Consider the following 21,293-nt stretch of genomic DNA (forward strand, 5'->3'; position numbering starts at 1 on the left):
CATATAATAAATAAGCAAATAAATAAATCTTTTAAAAAATGCAAAAGAAATGTAAAAATAATTTTTGTTCCTAAGTGCAGAAAAAGACAAAGAAAAAAACCCAGAAAGCAGGTGAAATTGGCTATGTTATGGCTGACCAATTCCAGCCTTAAGGCAATATATATATTCCTCTCCAGTAGCCCTGTGGAGGGAGCATCAGCACAGGCCAGTGGATTCTTCTCCATTACTAAGGAAATCAGAGAGATTCCCTTACAGTTGGGATCTCCTCTGGTATGCCAAGGCCAAAGTTATACCATAAGTCCTGCTTTCCATCAGGAGTTAGTAGCTTGGTCTGCAGACAGTGTTTCATGTTCTTTCAAATCGTTTATTCAATTCAGAATGGCGCGTTTGAACAGAATCAGCAAATCTTGACAGACAAAGCACATATACACACTGACCCCAGGTAAGCCAGTCCCCAGGGGCTCAAAGAACAGGAGGGAACTGAAGCCGCCCTCTGTGCCTGCCTTTGGCTCCTTGGCCCTGGTGGACTTCTGGTCTGAGGTGTCCAAGTGAAGCTCCCCATCCCATCAGGACTCGGCGTTCTCTTTGCTATGTGACCTAATGAGCTGAGGGGGTGAGGCCAGCAGGGACTCATCCCGCTGAAACACGTGACAGGTGCCTTCACACCCGGTGAGGGACTCGGCTTGTAAAACAGAGAAGGCAACGAGGGAAGAGACCTCTCAGCTGAAGGTCCCAGAAGTAGATCTGGACATGATTTTAAGACAGAATAGTCATTTTTCAAAGGAACAGAACCCAATGGCCCACATAACTTCGGGGAAATGGCTGTCTACCCCTACACTTTTATTTTCCTTGTTTTTTCAACACAGGGTTTCTCTGTGTAGCCCTGGCTGTCCTGGAACACACTCTGTAGACCAGGCTGGCCTCCAACTCAGAGATCCACCTGCCTCTGCCCACTGAGTATGGATTAAAGGTGCGTGCTGCCCTGCAGCCCCTCCTGCATACTTTAAGGCTGTGGTCCTGGGGGATTCCCGCTCACAGGTGTCCCATTCCTCTTTGGTATGAGAGCAAATGGGCTGAGGAAAGGAACTACTTATCCATGTTTTTTGTTTGCTTGCTTGTTTGTTTGTTTAGTACAAATAACTCCAAGGACCTGAAAAACTCAATCTAGCAGCATTCTCAAGGAGACAGTCCAGAGAGGACATACTGGGGAAGAGCAGAGGTGAGTCCCCAACAAGGTGCCCGTTGCTCCTCCTCCTCTTCCTGAAGAGAAGCCGGGGAGATGGCTCAGCAGTTCAGAGCAGTGGCTGCTCTTTCAGAGGACCAGGGTTTGACCACAAGATGGCACACAGTGGTAATTCCAGTTTCAGAGGGTCTGACGTGCTCTCTGACCTCTGTGGTCACTGCATGCAGAGACATACATGAAGGCAAAACACCCACCCATGACTTTAAAAAACATGATAAAAAGCTTTTTAAAGAATTACACAGGTAGATGTTTCCCATGCTTAGGAAGGAGGAAGCAGGAGAAGAGGGAGGGATTAGTGTCTCTTCTGTCCTGACTGGACAAGAACCACATGCTTTCTAATTATTCTAAACTTTGTGAGCATCTCCCAGACGCCAGCAACCTCTGCTGAGAAGGCCTCAGCTTCTGGTCCCAAGGGTCAGGGGTCAAGGACAAAGCAGGCAGAATAATTTGCCCTTGTTCCCTCCCTTGCTTTTTTGAGTCAGTCTCTAATTCAGGCTGCCCTGGAATTCCCCATGTAGCTAAGGCTAACTTTGAACTTTTGGGAGGTTTGTTTATTTGTTTTGGTGATTTTTATTTTTGAGACAAGATTTCTCTTGTGTAGCCTTGGCTATCCTGGAATTAGCTCTATAGACCAGGCTAGCCTCACACTCAGAGATCACCCTGCCTCTGCCTCCTGAATCTAAAGGCATGTGCCACCAACCACTACCTGTCAACTTTGAACTTCTAATCCTCCTGCCTCTACCTCTTAAGTATAGGGATCACAAGCATATAAAACTATGCCTGAATCATAGGTACACAGAATTAAATCCGGAGCTTTGTGAATGCTAGGCACACACTCCCAACCAAGCTACACCCCCAACCACCTTGATCCCCTTTTGAATTTTTGCCCTCTGGAGTCCAATAAATTAGGTGCTTATATAGAAGCAGGAACCATTTCCCCACCCAAATAGAGGCTACTCTATTTCTCCATCTAGCCTGCCTTTCAGACATTATGGCAAAAAGGAATGTAGACACAGGTATGTACAGCTGCCAGGGAAAAGCGGGTCCACATGGCGTACGAATTGGTCCTCGCAGGCACGGAGCACTTAGAGACCCTTATTAAAGTAGACGAAGAGAACCTGTTCTCCATACTTGGCCTTGATGGTGTCCTGTAGCTCTGGCTCTAGATAGGAAACTGGTAATTTGCTGAAAAGAAAACCAGAAGCAGGTTATGAGGATGCTACTAAGACAATCAGCAATTTACCCTGAGGCAAAAGCCCACCCATGTCACCTCTCAGGAGTTTGTCCTAGTTAGCATTAACTGTCAACTTGTCGTGGCCTAGAGCCACCCAAAAAGAGTCTCAACTGAGTAACTCTCTTTATCGAGGTGATCTGTGGGCATGTCTGTGAGGAAGGTCTTGGCTATTGGCTGATGTGGAGTACCCAGGCTGGGCGATACCATTCCCTAGGCTGGTTATTGGCTGATGTGGACTACCCAGGTTGGGCAGCACCATTCCCTAGGCAGGTGGCCTTGGGCTCTCTGGGAAAGCTAAGTATGAGCCTGTGTCACCAAGTCACCAAGCGCCATGCCTCCATGGCTTCTGCCTCAAGCTCCTGTCTGAGCGCCTGCCTTGCTGCCCTGCCCTGCCCTGCCCTGCTACAGATGTAGAAGCCAAATAAATCCTTCCTCCCTTAGGGAACTGTCTCCCTACAGGACCTGTGAAAAGTCCTACAGACGGAGTCTGCTTAGAGGTCCCTGGCCCTCTAAACTCTGCTGTCACTTCAGGACCCCTCAAGGACTGCTGCATCTTTGTCCCTCTTTCCAATGCAGCCACACTGAATAAAGTCTCCTGCTTTCCACGAACAAAGCGACAAGAACATCAAAGAAGGGGCTGGAGAGATGGCCTCCAGAGGATGCTAACCCAAATCCCAGCAGCCATGTCAGGCAGCTCAAACCCCGCCCTTAACTCCAGCTTCACGGCAACCAACGCCCTCCGCTGGCTGTCGCAAACACCAGCTCACATGTGCATGAGTAAAACAAATCCTTCTCCCCACCCCCACCCCGCCCCACCCCCAGTAGCTCTTGGTCACAGTGTTTGCCCTAGCAGCCAGCGGAATGAAACTCAGCGAGTCCACTCTAATATTTTAAAATATCATCCACATTGTGTGTGTGTACATGCATGTGTATGAACATGCACATGTGCATGAAGGCCAGAGATTAACATCAGGAGCCTTTCTCAGTTGTCCTCCATTTTGTTTTGGGGTGGACAAGGTCTTAAGTCACCAATGGAGAGAGCCTGGCCAGTCTCTGAGCTTCAGGCCCCATGCCTCCCTATCACTGGGGTTAGAGGCACTCACTGCTATACTACCCAGCTCTTTTACATGGGTTCTGGGTGACCTAGCTCAGACTCTAGGGTTTGCATGGCAAGTACTTTACTGACTGAGCCATCTGACAGACCTTTTCTTAAGTTTTTTGAGACAGGGTTGTTTAAAAAAAAAAGTTTTTAACTGGTTTTGCTTGCTAGGGTCCATATACCCAGGCTCACCTTGGGCTTTTCTAAGCTTTATTTATTATGTATACAGTGTTCTACCTGCATGTAGGCCTGCAGGCCACAAGAGGGCATCAGATCCCATCACAGATGGTTGTGAGCCACCATGTGATTGCTGGGAATTGAACTCAGAACCTCTGGAGGAGCAGCCAGTGCTCTCAACCACTGAGCCATCTCTCCAGCCCCTAGCCTTGAACTCTTGATCCTCCTACCTCAACCCCAGGCCCACCCCCAGTGTGGGATTACAAGTTCAATTCCGGATCTTTACAGCCAAAATTATTATTGCTCTCTGTCGGAATAAATGTCACATTTGACCTCCGCCTCATCTACCTGGATGGACTGTGGCTCAGGACTCAGGAGGTGACGTGCCAGATGGCCACGATCCCACACAGAGGGCGGCGTGACGGCTATCTCAGGTCATGCACAGCTACACCCGTGTCCTGGAACCGGCCGACCCGAGGCTGACCCCAGGCTGACGGCCCTGCTCCCTCATCTCTGCTCCCACCCTCCCTTCCAGAAAACACGGAGGAAGCAGAGGTAGCAGCTCATGCACAGACCTGAACTCCAGCCAGAGTAAGCAGAATAAGTGCCTTATTCAACCTTAGAGGCCAGACCCAGGCAGAGGTGGCCTTGCTAACACTCAACCGGCAGGACAAGACGCCTCCTGTTGTTCCCGCCATGTCTCTAAGGCATTGTTGAGATAAACTCTTCCTCCTGGCTTCTCCCCCAGTCCCTCAGAGTCCTGGCTGGTGTGCCATTCGCCCTGAGTCAGAAGGCCAGAATTTGGGCACACGCGCACGCGTCCTTGGAAACGTCCACTCTCCTGCCCATCCCCCCTCTCCGCGGTCACTCGGGAGCAGAAGCAGAGTGTTTGATAAAACAGGGCGGGCAACAAATGGCTGATACCATTCCTGAGGGAAGAGTCCACATGCCACTGGCACCATGAAGAGTAGGCTGTAAGAAAGGAGAGGAGTGTTAGGGACAAGTCCCACAGGCCTGGCCACACCCTGTCCTGAGCCCACACTCCTGGCCTGCCTTCCCTCCAGCTCTTCCCCGCTCCCTGTGTTGAGATAGAGTCATCATGTAGATGGCTTCAGGCAGGAGCACATACCTGTGTGCCACCACCCTGGCTGGGAATTGAACCCAGGCTCTGGTGTAGACCAGGCAAGCACTCTGCCAGGGAGCTATCTTCCAGACAACTTATCGTGACTCGGTGACAGAAATCTGTGTCCCTCCCCACTCACTCCAACCTGCACTTCACACAAATGGGGGAAGGGAGATGTCAATAAATAACTGATGTGACTGAGGAGAGTAAACAGCAGACTGAGGTCACAGGCGTCTGTGCCACGCAGGGAAAGGAAGTGTCACCAGCAGGGCACAATGGCATCCAGGTCGATGGCAAGCCGAGAGAACACAAGGACACAGTGTGCTATTTTCTCTGTCTGTGAGGCTGAGACGATGACAGCCCCAACCAACCTCTGCCTCCTCATTCTTGCTTCTGCTCTAAACCCTCTCTGGACCTGAGGGAGAGGGGACCCTGGGGAGGTACCCGACTCACACATGGGATGCCACAGGCAGCAAAGCACCTACACCATCGCAAGGACATACTCACAAGCAGCCACACAGCAGGACCTGCAGCGGACCATGCAGCACCTTCACCTTCTGCTCGAGGAGAAGAAAAATAAACAGAGAATAAAATAAAATAAAATAAAATAAAATAAAATAAAATAAAATAAAATAAAAATAAACAGGGAAAAGGTGTTCTCCTGGCCCTCAGCAGACAAGGCCGGGAAGTTTTCTCATATCTGAAATAGAGGCCGGTAAAGCCTGGCGCAGGCTCTGTTTGAGTGAGACGGGTGGTGGCTACCGGGAAGGAGGGGAGGGCCGTTTCTGGGGGATAGCAGGGAGAGTGACCTACCTTCATCAGGTGTAGTCTCTCTAGCCTCTCCATGACAACTGGCAACAGGACTGGAAGAGACAAGCAGCTGAGAGGGAAGACAGACTCCCCAAGCCCACGGCTGCAGGCAGATCACAGTCGAAGGGGGCTGACATCTCCCCAAGACTCTCCAGAAAATCCTCGCCGTTGGGAGGAAACCAGAGACTGCCCAGGCACCGCTACACAGGCTCTCCCCCAAGTCCCAGAGAAAGAACGCTTCCCGAAAATGTGTTCACCAGCGGAAAGCAGACACACCCCTGGACCTGAAGCTTCCTTCTCAAGATGAAAACTGCTTTGCAGGCTTGCGCAAACACGTTTGTGTCTTACTCTGCAATGTGCCCCTGCTGAGATCCAGGGCAGTCCATTGCCCCGCCACTATCTCCCGGATACCTCCCACTATTGCTCAGTATTACTAGCTAAATGAAGTTAACTTGCTCCCCCAAATAAGATCAACTGATAGAAACTGGAAGAACGTGTGTGGGTCCCCTGAGCTGTCAGCTCTCACAAAGAGCTTGAGAAGGTATGGCCCCGCCCACTTGAAAGCTGAGGTCATGACAACCTCGACGGGTGTTCGAGGGTCCCTCCAACATAAGGGGTGTACCCATCTTACTCATGCCAGGGGCTGCCATGGTGATCCGAGAAATAACCACTTGTGTGATGCCCACAGCCGCGGCTCTCTGGGGGCAGAGAAGAGCTGTCAGGGGTCACGTATCCAGTGTGCATGGGTTGCACTATACAGGTCGGGGTAGAGGGGACAGCCTCTCCATGACAGAGCAGGTAGAGGGGACAGATGGACCCACCAGGAGCCAAGTGTCCTTCTCCAACCCGCCCGCCTGAAATGATTTGGGAAACTTGTCTGAATAAATAAATGAGTATGGGGGGGATCAAACCTGTAATGGCACCCAGGGCATGTGCAAGGCCACCTAGGAGGGACAGGGTCTGAGGGGAAGTCTCTCCTCTGCTTACCCGGGAATGGCCAAGCTCATTTTGGCTCCTGTCCTTCACGCAGATGCCCTGGATGAGTTCCCTAGGCAACAGAAGTTTCTGGACGTTAGGAAGCAGGTGCAAAGGACCGGCCTGGCAGGTGACACATCAGGTCACCAGCTCCGAGGACTGATGCAGGAGGAACTCCCTCTGGCAGCCTGGCCCTTCAGTCTCCCTTCTTCATCCCAGTGGATGGTATCTCAGAAGCAATTCTGAGCAGAGGCCAAGAAAGCCAGGCCTGGCTCCACACTGCCTCGGTGGACTCCGGAAGCTGCGGGCGTATGTGTGGCCTTGAGAATGGTCTTTAGCTCTTCTAAACCTCAGTTTTCTCCATGCGGAGAATAGGGATCATCCTAGCACCTACTTCATGGAACCTAATGAGAACTAAATGAGCTAGTGGCCAAGTTCTGAGCCCAGTGCCTGACTCAGTACCCATTCCCCAAACAGTAGCTATTCTGTTTTGACAAGCTCTCGGCATCCCTCATTCGGAGACCGGGGAGTCAGCCACACGCAGAAGCTGGGCAGAGCGAGGAGTGGAGAGATGTCCACGCACAGCATGCAGCAAGCCCTTGCTATAGGGGCTGCTGTGGTGAGCCTCCATCTACCAACGAAGTGTGGCTGTAGTTACAGACAATGGTGGCAACGGTATCTAAGACACCCAGCCCTTATGCCACCTGTATTCTAGAAAAATACAAAAGGAAAAGAGGGAAAACAGAAACTGGGCTGAGGCTGGAGTTCAGAGGACAACCTTGGCCGGAGTGAATGCATGATGAGCCTCCAGGCCCGATACCCAGCATGTCAAAGAGAAAAAAATAAAACAGGAATAATAATAATAATAAGTCATTTCTGGAAGTGCACAACTATAACCCCAGCACTCCAGAGGCAGAGGCAGATCATGCAAGCTCTAGGCCAGCCAGGATTACACAGCGAGATATAGCCCAGAGGCCAGGAGCACATTCTGCTTTTGCAGAAGACCTAAGTTCAGTTCCCAACACCCACATCGGTTTCATGACTGCCTGTAACTTCAGCTCCACGGAGATCCACTGAGCCCAGTCTCTGTGGGCACCCGCACTCACATACACATAGCCACACATACATACACATGATTGAAAATAAAATCTTTAGTCAGGCATGGTGGCACATGCCTTTAATCCTAGAACTCAGAAGGCAGAGGCAAGTGATCTCTGCAAATTCAAGGCAAGCTTGGTCCACACAGTGAACACCCAGCCAGGGATACAAAGTCTCCTTTTCGAAAAACTTAGTCTGGCTCTGGGGGGCATCTGCCCCTCCCCGGCTTCTCAGGACACCTGGATGCTGTGCCAGCATTAGATGCCCAGTTCCGTCACATTTCCACCAGTAAGCTATTCTAAGAGTTTGGGAAGTAGGCAGAGTTTACAGCCCTGACTTTTTTCACTTGGACAGGATCTAAGGTAAGGATACAGCTTTAAGGATAGAGCACTGACCTAGCTAGCACGCACGGGGCACTGGGTTCAATCCCCAGCATGAACGAGAAAAAATGACTGGTCCATAGGTCTATGTTTAACTAACCTCGCTCAACACACAGTAGACTGAATTTAAATCACCCACTATTCTTTGGGCCATCACAGAGGAGTGGTGGCCCTTAGGGACCTTTAAAGAGCTGGGCCCATTGGCCTTCTCTGCACTGCCCTGTTCTAGGAAGCTAGTGGTTCGCCACCTTGGCCTCCTTCCCATCCCTGATAACCCTGTGATGGAGAAGGAGAACAGGGCTCCCTGTACTCACTGCTGTCGCATCATTGGGATATTGACACAGTTAGCGGCAGCCACGGCAGCAAAAGGCACCCATCGGCCCACCAAGGGTGGAGCTCTCTGTTGAAGGCAGGGGACAATGGAAGTTATTCACCCGAACTCACACGAAGACGGGAAAGAAAGGCTTTGGATTACAGAGGAAGAGAGGCAATTAAGCACCGCCAGAGACAGACATCCAGACAGCCACTCTGGAATGGTCAAACTCCTGAGGTGAGAAAGCCGTTTTCTCTGGAGCTCTGCTGCCCTCTGGTGGCCACTGTGCCCACAGCACCCCAGCCGCACGTACCTTGGTCCACATGTTCATGCCCACTGCAGTGGCCACAGCAGTGGTGGTAGCTGTGAAGTAGGAGAGGGCCATCTGCCTAGTGAAAGAGAAAGGCCAGATGGATGAACGAAGAGGTGTTGGGAGTGGTGTCACAGTGACTCAGGCAAGGCCAGGGGCTTTAGTGAGAAACCGAGTGACTGGACTTCAGGGCTCGTGTGACCTGTCTCTAGAACCGTCTCACACCCCCACTCCATCACTCCGTGCCAGCACTCTTGGTCCTCTTCAGTGCATTGAACACATCTTGCTTTTTTCCTGCCTCAGAACCAATGTATATTGCTGCTCTCTGTTTAGAGAACCTTCCTGGCCTCCTACATGTTTGAATCCTTAGGCTGACACGTTTTATGTCAACCTGACACACGCTAAAGTCATCTGAGGAAGATCCCTCAATTAAGGAATTGCCTCCATAAGATCAGGCTGTAGGAGAGCTTTTGGAGCATTTTCTTAATTAGTGACTGATGGGGGGACGGCCCAGCCCATTGTGGGTGCTGCCATTCCTGGGCTTGTGGTCCTGGATTCTGTAAGAAAGCACACCAAGCAAACCAGAGGGAGCAAGCCAGTAAGCAGCACCCCTCCACGGGCTCTGCATCAGCTCCTGCCTACTGTCCCGATCAAGTTCCTGCCCTCCCTGCTTTTGGTGACCAACTGTCCTATGGAACTGTGAGTGAAGTAAACCCTTTCCTCCCCAAGTTACTTTCCGTGATAGTTTAACCACAGCAACAATAACCCTAGCTAACACAACTGGGATCTTTCAGAACCTAGCTAGATGCCATCTCTGCAGAAGGTGCTTCCCAAGGGGACAGTCTGAACAGAGCTCCACTGCTGTCCATGACAACAGCAAGCCAGAGTCACTGCAGACTCTTCCGTGTGCTTGGTTCGGTTTGGTTACTGAGCAGGGTCTCAGCATGTAGGCTGCCTTGAACTCAGAGATCTGCCTGCCAGCCCTGGTAAAAGCTCTTTAGACAGAGCCTGCTATGTCTTACTTATCAGGGAGTCTCAAGCCTCTAGAACCTTGCCTGGCACATTAATTAACACTCGGCAAGATTCTAGGACTACATAGATGGCTCAGTGGTTGAGAGGATCCAGGTTCAATTCTCAGCTCCCACACCCAATGACTCTTAATGCCTACAACTCCAACTGGAGGGTATCTAACTCCTTCTCCTGGCTTCTGCACACACACATGGTGATCAATAACAAAACACACACACACACAAATAAATCTTAGGGCATGAGAGATGGTTCAGTGGTTAGGAGTACTGTTTTAGTTTCGGTTTTAAGACAGGAAAGACAGGATCTCACTACAAAGCCCAGGCTGGACTGAAACTCACAGAGATCCCCCTGCCTCTGCCTCCTGAGAGCTGAGATTAAAAGTTTGAGCCACCATGCCCAGCTTGATTTTTGTTTTTTAATTATGTGTGTGTACACGTGTGCATGCATGCATGTAGAGGTCAGATCCCCCTGGAGCTGGACTTCTTGATCTAGGTGCTAGGAATTGGACATAGACCTCTGGAAATACAGAGCGTGCTCTTAACTACTAAGGCATCTCTAGCGCTCAAGAGCGCCCTTGCCCAGGACCCAGGTTGTGCTCCCAGCACCCACACACTGGCTCACATCTATCCAGAACTCCAGTGCCAGGGGATGCCATGCCCTCTTCTGATTTCTGCAGGCACCAGGCATGTATGACGTGCACAAGCAATAACACAAAATAAATAAATAAATATCTTTTTTAGAAAAAGAATCTATCAGTCAAATGAATGGATATTTGGAAATGGCCTGGGGAAGAGATACTCTCCGTTGGTCTTAGTATTTCAAACAGTGGGGAAGGGTAGCCTGGTCACCTGCCCAGCAAGGGCCCCACTCGGAAAGGAAGGAGAGTCCAGGGGCAGAAGGGCTGCTGGGGAGGCAGAGGCGGCGGGTGGGCCTCCTACCTGACGGACGTGGGGGAGGCCGCGTTCCTGTTGGTGTAGTTGACCAAGGCGTTAAAGGATTGGTTCACCCACTGCCAGAAGATCACCGCAGGCATCGTCCTACAAGCAAGGGGGGCAGGAGGGATGGAGGGGCCTGTGGCGGACCAGGCACCACAGCATCTGCAACTCCCTAAGACATTCCCATTCCTTTTTATGTCCCTGGGCTTTTGGGGGGAATGAGCCCACCCCTGGGATACCCCCTCTTCCTTTCACAGAATCCTGCTCTGTTGTGATGCTTTTCTTTTTTTAAAAAAAAATATTATTATATGTATATGACACTGTCGCTGTCTTCAGACACCCCAGAAGAGGGCATCAGATCCCATTACAGATGGCTGGGAGCCACCATGTGGTTGCTGGGATTTGAACTCAGGACCTCTGGAAGAGTAGTCAGTGTTCTTAACCGCTGAGCCATCTCTCCAGCCTGATACTTCTCTTCTTGGAGCTTTTCTGGGCCTTCTTCTGCCCATCCTGAGACAATGGCTCCATGTGTCCTGTTATCATGACTCCAAAGTCTCCCCCCACTAGAAACCACTGCATCCCAGTCTCCATTGTGCTGCATCTTCAAGAGGGGAGACTCTGAAATACTTAATCCCTGGCACCTGGACCACACCATAGCTCACCAACTAACTAAATGAATAGAGAGGGGAGGGGACTCAGAGGGGAAGGGGAGGGAGGGAGGGAGGGAGAGAGAGTCAAACATCAAAAGCTTATTCCCTTCCCAACCAAGAGGAGCAAGACAGGCCTTTTCATTTTTCATTTGGGTGTCACATTCAAAATATAAACCCACTGTAGAATTTATATTTTAAGAATTTATGGGGCTGGAGAGATGGCTCAGTGGTTAAGAGCACTGACTGCTCTTGCAGAGGTCCTGAGTTCAAATCCCAGCAACCACATGGTGGCTCACAACCATCTGTAATGCCCTCTTCTGGTGTGTCTGAAGACAGCGACAGTGTACTCATACACATACATTATTTTAAAGTGGATTTTCCCACTTCAAACTATTTTTATAAAAAGACTTCAAGTACTATAGAGGCAGAGGCAGGTTGAGTCTCTGTGAGTTCAAAGTCAGCCTAATCTACATAGAGGTCAGCCAGGGCTACATAGTGAGACTCTCAAAACAGTAAGACCAGTAACAATAGTAATAGTATAACAGTCCTCGTGATGGCAGTCACCCGAGCACTCGAGGTCTGTCTGCGTCACCATCAGGCCCCTGCAGTTCTGAGTGAGGTCACAAACTGTCACTTAGCCTCGAGTCCTGTCTAGCAAAGGGAGAAGGCAGAGTGCCTGTGTGCAGGACTGAGAGAGGGAAGAGGCCACTCAGGGGAAGAACTTGTCAAGTGCCCAGTGCCTGTTAAGTGACTGGCCAAGAGGACTGTTATTACAGCCTGGCCCCTCCTCCATCTTGGACTCACCTGTAGAACTGGAGCATGAAACCCGTGATGATCATGCCACCAGGGACCTGGAAGGACATCCGCCCGATGACATTCATCTTCTCCCCAGTGTCAGGGTGGAAGGCCGAGTCATAAAGCCTCTTAGCATAGAGCAGCTGCTCCACCTGAGTGCCAGGGGGCACAAGTCCCATCCTGTCACCCAAGGACAACGTCAGTGACACCCTGACCTGATCTCACCTCCTGTCTCCCTGCTATTCTCCTGCCTTCCCAAGACCTCTGCCGCAGCTTCTCCCTCCCTAGAGAGCCCAGCTGTCAGTTACACCACTGCTTCCTCCAGCCCCTCCCCCACCACTTCCTCCAGCCCCTCCCCCCACAGCACTCACCTGCTCTTTTCCACCACCACCTTGGCCCAGTCCAGCTCCTGCTCGGATGCAAAGACAGTGCGAGGATCCGTGATGTTAAAGAAGTGCTTCACACGCCCCAGGAAAGTGCCCTGGTCCCAGCGGGGAGCATCGATGTTAAAGCCGGACAGATCAGCCTCCATTCTGTTCAAACACAAACTACAGAGTAAGGAACAAGAAAAGAATGGGAGTCCATCCCTTAACCAGTTTTCCCCAGAGGCCCTGGCAGTCAGGAACCCTAAACGTCCCCTGTGATGATCTAGGGGCCTGTGATGGTTTGTATATGCTCAGCCCAGGGAGTGGCACTATTAGAAGGCGTGGCCCTGTTGGAGTAGGTGTGTCTCTGCGGTCATGGGCTTAAGACCCTCATCCTAGCTGCCTGGAAGCAAGTATTCTGCCAGCAGCCTTCAGATGAAGATGTAGCACTCTCAGCTCAGCTTGCACCATACTTGCCTGGATGATAATAGACTGGCCCTCTGACCCATAAGCCAGCCCCAATAAATGCTGTCCTTATAAGAGTGGCCTTGGTCATGGTGTCTGCTCACAGCAGTGAAACCCTGACTAAGACAGGGCCCTGTGAATGGTGATGGAACTGAGCCAGCCCCGTGCTGGATCACACTAAGAGAGACAGTGTCTGCCACAGAGGAGCTCAGTCTGACTCAGCAGTAAGAACTCATCAGAGCTTGCGTGGCATCCCTGGCACTAGCAGGGAAAGAGGAAAAGCAGGCATTGTGAAACAGACGCCCTCTGCTCTTCACCAGGCCTGCCTCCTGAGAAACTCTTTACCACAGGCTAACCACCATGGCACCCAGTCTCCCACAGCTCACCTCACCTAAGGGGGCTGGGGAGTGGGCCCCGGAAACATCTGTAGGAAGGGCAGGGCCCAGGCTCACCAGGAGACACAGCAGGCTTGTCTGATCTCAGCAGCTTCCTAAAGCCTGGGCATACGAGTTGGCAGCCTGTTACACTTTGGATGCCTGGAAAGCCAATGTGAAGCCCTGGATGGGTAAGCGGCACACAGGACATCCTTCTCATTACCCACCCCAGGGAAAAGGAGCAGAGGTTCTCTTTACCAGTTCTGTCCCCTTTACAACGGTGGCTGCTTGTGACCCTGGAGTCCAGCCTGTGACCCTCTGCTTCGAGTCTTTTCCCCCTACTGCACGTCTAAGATCAGTGAGCAGTAACCACAGGGCAGCCTAGATGTCATGCTGTCTTCCGATTTCCAAACAATTCAGCCAAAACACCAAAACAAATTCCTTTTTAACTTGTCCTCACTCAGACCTTCCTGGTATGAGCAGAATGCCTACTGACTGGCAGGACGGAACACAGATGGCGGCAGATGCCCTGTCCCCTCTGGAAGCTTCAGAGGCAGGCTTCCACCATCTGCATTTTCCCTTAGCTTTCTCACATTTCAAACTCCAACCAAATGGGCCCGCTGGGTTCTACGGATGGCATCTGAGGGCTTTCGTAGCCCATGGCTGCAAACTCATCTGTCCCTCCTGTATACCTACCACCTACAATCCACGTGGATCAGGTGGAACACAGTGACAGCCCCTCTCCTTACATTTCTGGGGCTACTTTCTTCTTGCAGCAACAAAGTATGAAAGTTAGGAGGGAAAGCGGGGCAGGGTGTTTTGGCTCATGGTTCATAAGAATGCATCACAGGGTGGCGAGGATGGCCTGGTGGTAGGAGAGTGAGGTGGCGGGCACACACCGTGTCTGCATCGGGAAGCAGCGAGAGACGAAAGCTGGTGCCCACCTTCTGGGACCTAAGCCCATGGCTGGTGCCAACCACATTTAAAGAGCTTCTTTCCCACCCAGTCAAACCTCTCTGGAAACGCCCCCACAGGCATGTTCAGAGTGTGTCTCCTAAGTGATTTTAGATGCAGACAAGCTGACAGTGAAGATTAACTATCGCGAGGGTCATTTGCCTTTTTTTTTTTTTTTACTTAATTTTACTTAAATATTCACCTGTAAAGCTGAGAAATGTATTCATTTTGCTCAATGGCTGTCCCGAGACCTAGCAAGGAGTATTTAGTGTCCTGGGGGAAGGTCCAGCAGGCAGGTGTTACAGCTTGAGAGGACAGAGGCATAGGCTAGAAGAAAAAGAACAGCATCAGCAGCTAAAACTTGAGGAGGGAAGAGGAGGGAGAGGGGGATGGGGGACGGAGAGGGGGGTGGGGAGAAGGGGAGGGAGAGGGGAGGGGGAGGGGAGGGGGAGGAGAAGGGAGAGGGGGAGGGCGCTGAGGATAAGCCCTGAAGAACTGCAATGAACAAAAGCAGGTGGTCTCAAGAGTTGGCAAAGAACGCAGGAGAGAGAGGCAGGTGGGAGGCTCGGGTGGGGAGATGGAGACCTGAGGTCAACTTCTACAGCGATATAGTTATTGGGGTGGAGAGGCTTTAGGTTGGTGCACTGCAGAAACTGAAGTGAAAGGCCACAGCACTTATAGACTCTGCCCTTAAAATGGTCTTTAGTGGTGATCTCTGGAGAGGGCAGGAGCGCAAGTGACTGTTGACAGAATTCAGATTTCTCTTTGTCCCTCTGTCTCTGTCTCTCTTTCCCTCTCTCCCCCTCCCTCCCTTCCTCCCTCTCCCTCTCCTTGATCCCTGAAGGATAGACAAAAACCAAAGGTATTTCCCTCAATCCAACTGCATGCACGGTAGAGGAGAAAGGTCCACTTCCTAGATACAACAGGAAGCTAAAAGAAGTCTGGCAAGTCACACATTTTCTTGGTTTGCAGAGCCACAGGCTGAGGACAGCTTGACTGAGCTCATCGGAGAAAACTGCCATGCCCCCAATACACACATGTGTGCACATGCCACCTACACACATGCACAACACACATCTACAGAGCCAACCCTCTCGGGCACCTCCTCCTACCTTCCAGTTAATATCACAGAGTCCTCTGCCGTTCATACAGAAGCTCACACACTGACATATGCAGGTGAGCTTTGCTGTCTGGACTATTTATCTGCACGTCTGTTTTTTTTATTTGGAGGAGAGGCAGGTGCTGGGGAGCACAGGTGGAGGCCAAGGGACAGCTTGTGGGAATCAGTTCTTTCCCTTCCTCTAGAGGTTATCACTTTTGCTTTCTTTTCAGGATAGAATGCATACAGTGCTTGGTTGTTGTTGTTGTTTTTTTAAATAAATGATAAGGTTCCTCCCCAAATTTACATTTATGTATCTGAAACATCATCCCCCTACAAAGGGCATAAGTAGTTTCCAACTCCTTCAGGGAAACTACGGTCCTCCTGTTCCGATCCCCACAGCATCCTGCCCTTCCTCATGGCATCATGGGCTTTTGCCATTCACAGATAGCCCTGTGTGGAATATCTGCCTCCCCCACAGACTGTGAAATCCATTAGCACCGCAGCCACATCTGTAATCGTCACGGTTCTAGCTCACCTACGCCTCTAAAGACTTACTTACTATCAGATATACACTACAGTTTACCTTGGGTTCTCTTAATCTCAAGGACAGCACTTCTAAGTCAGACTCGGGGCTTGCTTAGGCCACACAGTAAGAGCAGGTCTGTTTCCCTGAAGTTACGCACTGTCAGTTGGTTCTAGCAGTATCAAGCCGTATTCAGTCTTTTGGTTTTGTCAACAGTTATTCTGCCTCCTCCCCCACAAGCTACATGTAGTCCTTCTTACAGCAGGCGCTGCATGCATACATGGCCCACGCCAAACACTCCTGGCAGAGAGAAAGGTGAACATCAAACCAAGCCAGGCTGACAATCTAACGAGGTCACAAGGCTGTGACTCTCACTCACCTAGAGAGGTCCTCTGCCCACTATAATCTATTTTCCACCTTCAAAATGAAAAACAAAGGGCTGGAGAGATGGTTCAATCTGGAAAGTGCCACCAGGTAGAGATGTGCACCTGTAACCCCCATGCTAGAAGGTGGGGCCCCAAGAAGCCTCCTGGAACCCACCGAGCAGCCAGTCTAGCCAAACGCATGCGAGGTTCAGGAAGGGACCTGACTCAGGACTAGATCTATCTTATGTTCATCTTTATAGCATCCAGAGCTCTGGGTGTGAGGAGAGGGGCTGAAGAACACACCCACTGTCCTCCGCATGCACTCACACAAACACATACACATACCAATATACACACCACCACACATTCACTAAATAAACAAAAGAGTCCAGAAATGGAAGCACATGTTTGCAAGGCAAAGACAAGAGGATCAAGAGTTCAGACCAGGGCTGGAGAGACAGTATCTTACTTACTATGATCTATTCCTATGAAAAGACACCATGTAAGTAATTTTGTCTGTCTTTGGTTTTGGAAGACAGGGTCTCTCCGTGAAGCCCTGGCTGTTCTGGAACTCTTTCTGTAGATCAGGGTGGCCTCGAACTCACTGAGATCTACCTTCTTCTGTCTCTCTCTCATGAGCTGACCATGGCAGCTTTTAAAAGAAAACATTTAATAGGAAGCTTGGTTACAGTTTCAGAAATTTAGTCCATTGGCCACCAGGGTAGGAAGTGTGGCATCAGGGTGGCGCATGATGTTAGATCAGCAGCTAAGAGCTTATGTCATGATCTACAGGCAGCAGGCAGGCAGAGAGGACTAAGCCTGGCATGGGTTTCTGAAACCTCAAAGGCCACCCCAGTGACACACCTCCTCCAACAAGGCCACACCTCCTAATCCTTCCTAAACAGTCCAGCAACTGAGAACTAAGCATTCAAGTATATGAGCCTATGGAGGCCATTCGCATTCAAACCACCACAGATGACTCAGTGGTAACACTCCTGCAGACCGCCTCAAGAGTTTGATTCCCAGCATCCACAGGGTGGTTCCCGCAATCACCTATGACTCCAGTTCCAGAGGATCTAACACCTTTTGGCCTCTGTGAACACTAGACACTCATGTAGTGCACATAGAGGCAGGCAAATACTTATATGGAAGTCAAAGGAGGCTGAGCACAGTGGCTCATGCTCTTTTAATCCCAGCCCTTGGGTGGCAAAGCCAGCTGGGTCTCAGTGAGGGACAGCCAAAGCTACATATTGAGACTCTGTCTCAAATAAACCAAAACCAACCAACCAAATAAATGTTAAATGTTTCTTTGTTTTAAAACAAAGCTCTGACAAGCTTGGGTGATACATTGAAACTATCTCAGGAAAAAAAATGGGGGGGGATGGGAGGAGGCTGGAGAGATGGCTCAGAGGTTAAGAGCACTGACTGCTCTTCAGAAGGTCCTGAGTTCAAATTCCAGCAACCACATGGTGGCTTACAACCTTTCATAATGAGACCTGATGCCCTCTTCTGGTGTGTCTGACGACAGCTACAGTGTACTCACATATAATAATAAATAAATCTCTAGGGCTGGAGAGATGGTTCAGTGGTTAAGAGCAGTGACTGCTCTTCCAGAGGTCCTGAGTTCAAATCCCAGCAACCACATGGTGGTTCACAACCATCTGTAATGAGATCTGACTCCCCCTTCTGGTGTCTGAAGACAGCTACATTGTACTTACACATATAATAATAAATAAATCTTTAAAAATAAATAAATATATCTCTTAAGAAAAAAAAAAAAAAAGAGGGGCACCTGACCAGTGAGGAGGTGGACAGGCACTTGTCACCACGCCCAACAACCTGTTCACTCGCCAGAACTTTATGGTGGAAGAAGGAAAAAGACTCCTGGAAGTGGTACTCTGACGCCGCTTCCCAGGTGTCAGTCCAAAAGACCCCCAGGAGCTATGGTGTCTATTAGCATGGCTGTCTGCTGGCCTCCACCTCTCTCAGCACCTGTGGGTCCTCCCAGCTCCTCTCTCCCCACGCTACCCTAAACTGCCTCACCTCAGAAGAAACAGCTTCCCTTCCTCCAGCTTCTCAATCCTATAGAACACCACTCCCCCTCCCTCCCTCCTTTTCCCTCTCTCCCCCTCCCTCCCTCCTTCCCCTCTCTCCCCCTCCCACGTGGGACATTTCAGCCAAGCGCTCTCTTGACCCCACCCCACCCCTTTCCATCTTCCTCTCACAGCCTGGTTTATTCTGCTGGCCATGTTCAAAGTACTACTTTCTCTCCCTGTTCTGGACTCTTCCAGATGCCTCTAGCTCCACTTTCCATCATATCTACAATAAATATCTTCTCAACCACACCCTGGAGTGGTCATATCTTCACTCTATGCACATGGTACTTGATCGGATCGCCACACACACAAATTTTGTTTTTTATGAGAGAGCAGTTATAAGAGACAGAGAACACAAGAAAGAAGAAAACAATGAAGCAGACAGGTTTAATCAATCCTTCCTAGAGAAAGCTCATCTCCAACAAGTGGCACCAAAGCTCAGAACAGAACCTTAGGCACAGGTCTGAGATAGAGCTTGCCCTGTAGAGGACTTGCCATGTGGGCAGTAGGCCTTGGGAGATCCAGGCAGCTCAAGACTCTACAAGACCAGAAAGACCAAAGACCACTGAAATTGCAGACTACTGTCAGGTTGCCTAGAGCAAACAGCAAAGACAGTAATAATTAAACCAGTAGGCCCAGGCCCCTGCTTACAGACACTCATCGGACTCCAAGGTAACAGTGAAAACAGATACCATAGCACCTGAGGGAAATCTGAATGTGCCTTTTCCCACAAAAGAGCCCCAGCGCAGAGACCAGTGATTGAGTAGATAAATGGAAGGGGGGTCTCTAATCTAACAACTCACCCCCTGCCTCTTTTATTCTTCCTTTTTGTTTTGTTTTTTGTTTTTTTTATGTTTGTTTGTTTTTTGGTTTTTGAGACAGGGTTTGTCCATGTAGCCCTGGCTGTCTTAATAGACCAGGCTGGCCTCAAACTCAAAGATCCAGCTACCTTCGCATCCCAAGTGCTGGGTTAAAGGCATGCACCACCACCACCACCTGTCTAATCACCCTGTACTTCTCTAGTCAAGAGTCAGAATTGACTTTCTTTCTCCAAGAACCCGATACAAGCATGCAGGTAGCAGATGTTCTGACATTTTAAAAAACTTTGGGGGCTGGAGAGATGGCTCAGCACTTAAGAGCAATTGCTGCTGTCGCAGAGGACCAGGATTCAGTTTTCAGCACCCACATGATAGCTCACAGCCATCCATAACTCCAGCTCCAGGGTACTAAAGACACATGTGGTGCACTTACATACATGTAGACAAAACATTCATACACATAAAGCAAATATTTGTAAAGGTGTTTCAAAAAGTACTTTACTTGATTGTAAGAAGACCTGAAAGCTAGCAGGGCATAGTGGTTCACTATGTACCCTGTAGCTGTCTTCAGACACACCAGAAGAGGGCATCAGATCCCATTACAGATGGTTGTGAGCCACCATGTGGTTGCTGGGATTTGAACTCAGGACCTCTGGAAGAACAGTCAGTGCTCTTAACCTCTGAGCCATCTCACCAACCCCCCATTTCAGTAATCTTAACTAGGTTGGTGAAAGACGTATAGCCTGAAACCCAGATTAAACTATTAATAATATGTGGCCCTTTCTTTGTGACAGGAATTGCTCTATGTACCTGACATACATGGACCTGTAAGATAGGTAACAGGTAAACATGCATCAGCAGACTTCCAGAGATTCCACTTCTACCTAAACTATCAGCTGTTAGAAGAGTTTTCTGTTTACTAACAGATATAAACAGCTCTGAGATGAGAGAGATGTAGTGTGGCAGAGTGCTCGCTACCCTGAACAAACCCCTGCATTCAGAGTTCAGTCCCCGAGGGCACTCCTACCTGGGGCCACAGTGTTTACAAGCAACACTATAAAATAAACAGTTTACAAGTTAGTTCAAGTCTGGATTCTGACATCTACAATCACCGATTTCTAGGGCTGTAAAGACATTAAACCTTGTATTAAAAAAAAAATTCCACTAGGAATTCGTGGAAGTTGCACGGAGGCAGGTTGTACGGAACCCGACCTGCCACAAAGATAAGGGTAACTCTCCAGGGGTCTCGCTTAGCAAAATCCAGAGGATCCCGGACAGTTTAACACTCCCGCTGCCAGCTGACCTCAATGCTAGGAACCGGTCCCCAACCTCCCTCTCTCAGGCGACCTCCTCCAACCCAGCAGAAACCACCTATCCTGGATTCTAACAAAGATGTGGAGATAGAGAGCAGCCTACAACTCTTGAGCCCTAAAGCCTGACACCCGAAATCAACGGGGCTCAGAGGGAGGAATCCACTGGAGCCCTGGTTGTCCCTCCGCCCACGCGGCTTCTTGTGCAGATGCAAGTCGAGCGCGCAGCCTGAGCAGACCCAGGCTCCCTTCGGAGGCCCGGGGATTGGGAGTAGCTGTGCGTTTGGCCTGCACTTGCGGATTCTTACCTGGTCCCAGAGGGATGCACCCCGCGACTGCCACCAGGCGATGCGGACCAGGAAAGCCGAACTGAAGAGTCGTGGCTAGGCCCGGGAACTACGCCCCCTCTTCCGACCAATCACAGACTACAAGCTCCAGCCAGCCACGTGGGCGGTTTTGCACCTCCCGCTGTGTCGCTCACCAGCCGGCCCCGCCCTCCCGCCTCTCCCGAGACCGCCTGCGCAATGGGCGGGCGCTTTGGCGCGCTTGCGCACTTTGGGTAAAGAGGAGCCGAACTCCGCCCCATCCCGCTGCTTTGCTCCTCCGCCGTGCGTGAGAGGGACGTCAGGGGCGGCGCCGCAGCAGTTACCCCTGGTAACGGGGGAGGCAGGAGGAGGAGGCGGAGGAGGAGGAGGAGGAGGAGGGACTCGGCTTGAGGATGGTGAGTGTGGGGGCCTTGGCCCCTTCTGA

At 50.4% G+C, this 21,293-nt stretch overlaps 2 protein-coding genes across 4 annotated transcripts in view; one reads left to right on the forward strand and one right to left on the reverse strand.

Annotated features, from left to right (window-relative positions):
* Positions 1 to 343: 343 nt before the first annotated feature.
* On the reverse strand, positions 344 to 20,966 carry Sfxn2 (sideroflexin 2). Of its 3 annotated transcripts, XM_052184468.1 has the most exons (13): positions 20,852 to 20,952; positions 13,454 to 13,537; positions 12,543 to 12,704; positions 12,181 to 12,351; positions 10,730 to 10,828; positions 8,766 to 8,841; positions 8,454 to 8,539; positions 6,674 to 6,734; positions 6,318 to 6,384; positions 5,690 to 5,739; positions 5,384 to 5,433; positions 4,678 to 4,725; positions 344 to 2,428 (listed from the first exon to the last, which is right to left on the reverse strand). In XM_052184468.1, exons 3-13 carry the CDS (start codon positions 12,701 to 12,703, stop codon positions 2,329 to 2,331), a joined length of 969 nt encoding a protein of 322 aa, XP_052040428.1. In that variant the 5' UTR covers position 12,704; positions 13,454 to 13,537; positions 20,852 to 20,952; the 3' UTR covers positions 344 to 2,328. The 3 variants fall into 3 exon arrangements, with proteins under 3 accessions (XP_052040428.1, XP_052040419.1, XP_052040435.1); XM_052184459.1 differs by lacking the exon at positions 13,454 to 13,537 and having other exon boundaries at positions 20,852 to 20,966; XM_052184475.1 differs by lacking the exon at positions 13,454 to 13,537 and having other exon boundaries at positions 12,543 to 12,719.
* A 201-nt stretch (positions 20,967 to 21,167) lies between these two features.
* Arl3 (ADP ribosylation factor like GTPase 3) overlaps positions 21,168 to 21,293 on the forward strand; it is a 45,715-nt gene continuing 45,589 nt past the window's right edge. Inside the window, exon 1 of the mRNA XM_052184486.1 lies at positions 21,168 to 21,264. Coding sequence (XP_052040446.1) covers positions 21,262 to 21,264 — 3 coding nt within the window. The 5' untranslated portion in view covers positions 21,168 to 21,261. The remainder of the gene's footprint in view (positions 21,265 to 21,293) is intronic.

This window comes from Apodemus sylvaticus, chromosome 1 (assembly GCF_947179515.1).
Source record: "Apodemus sylvaticus chromosome 1, mApoSyl1.1, whole genome shotgun sequence".
NCBI lineage: Eukaryota > Metazoa > Chordata > Mammalia > Rodentia > Muridae > Apodemus > Apodemus sylvaticus.

What these genes read in the sequence shown, in the direction of transcription:
- Sfxn2 (XM_052184459.1), bottom strand. Translation starts at nt 12,703, where the DNA reads ATGGAGGCTGATCTGTCCGGCTTTAACATCGATGCTCCCCGCTGGGAC. An exon ending in ATGAGCTTGGCCATTCCCGG is followed by an intron (nt 6,385 to 6,673) that starts GTAAGCAGAGGA and finishes CTCTGCCCCCAG; the next exon opens with AGAGCCGCGGCTGTGGGCAT. An exon ending in AGAGACTACACCTGATGAAG is followed by an intron (nt 5,434 to 5,689) that starts GTAGGTCACTCT and finishes CTCCTCGAGCAG; the next exon opens with AAGGTGAAGGTGCTGCATGG.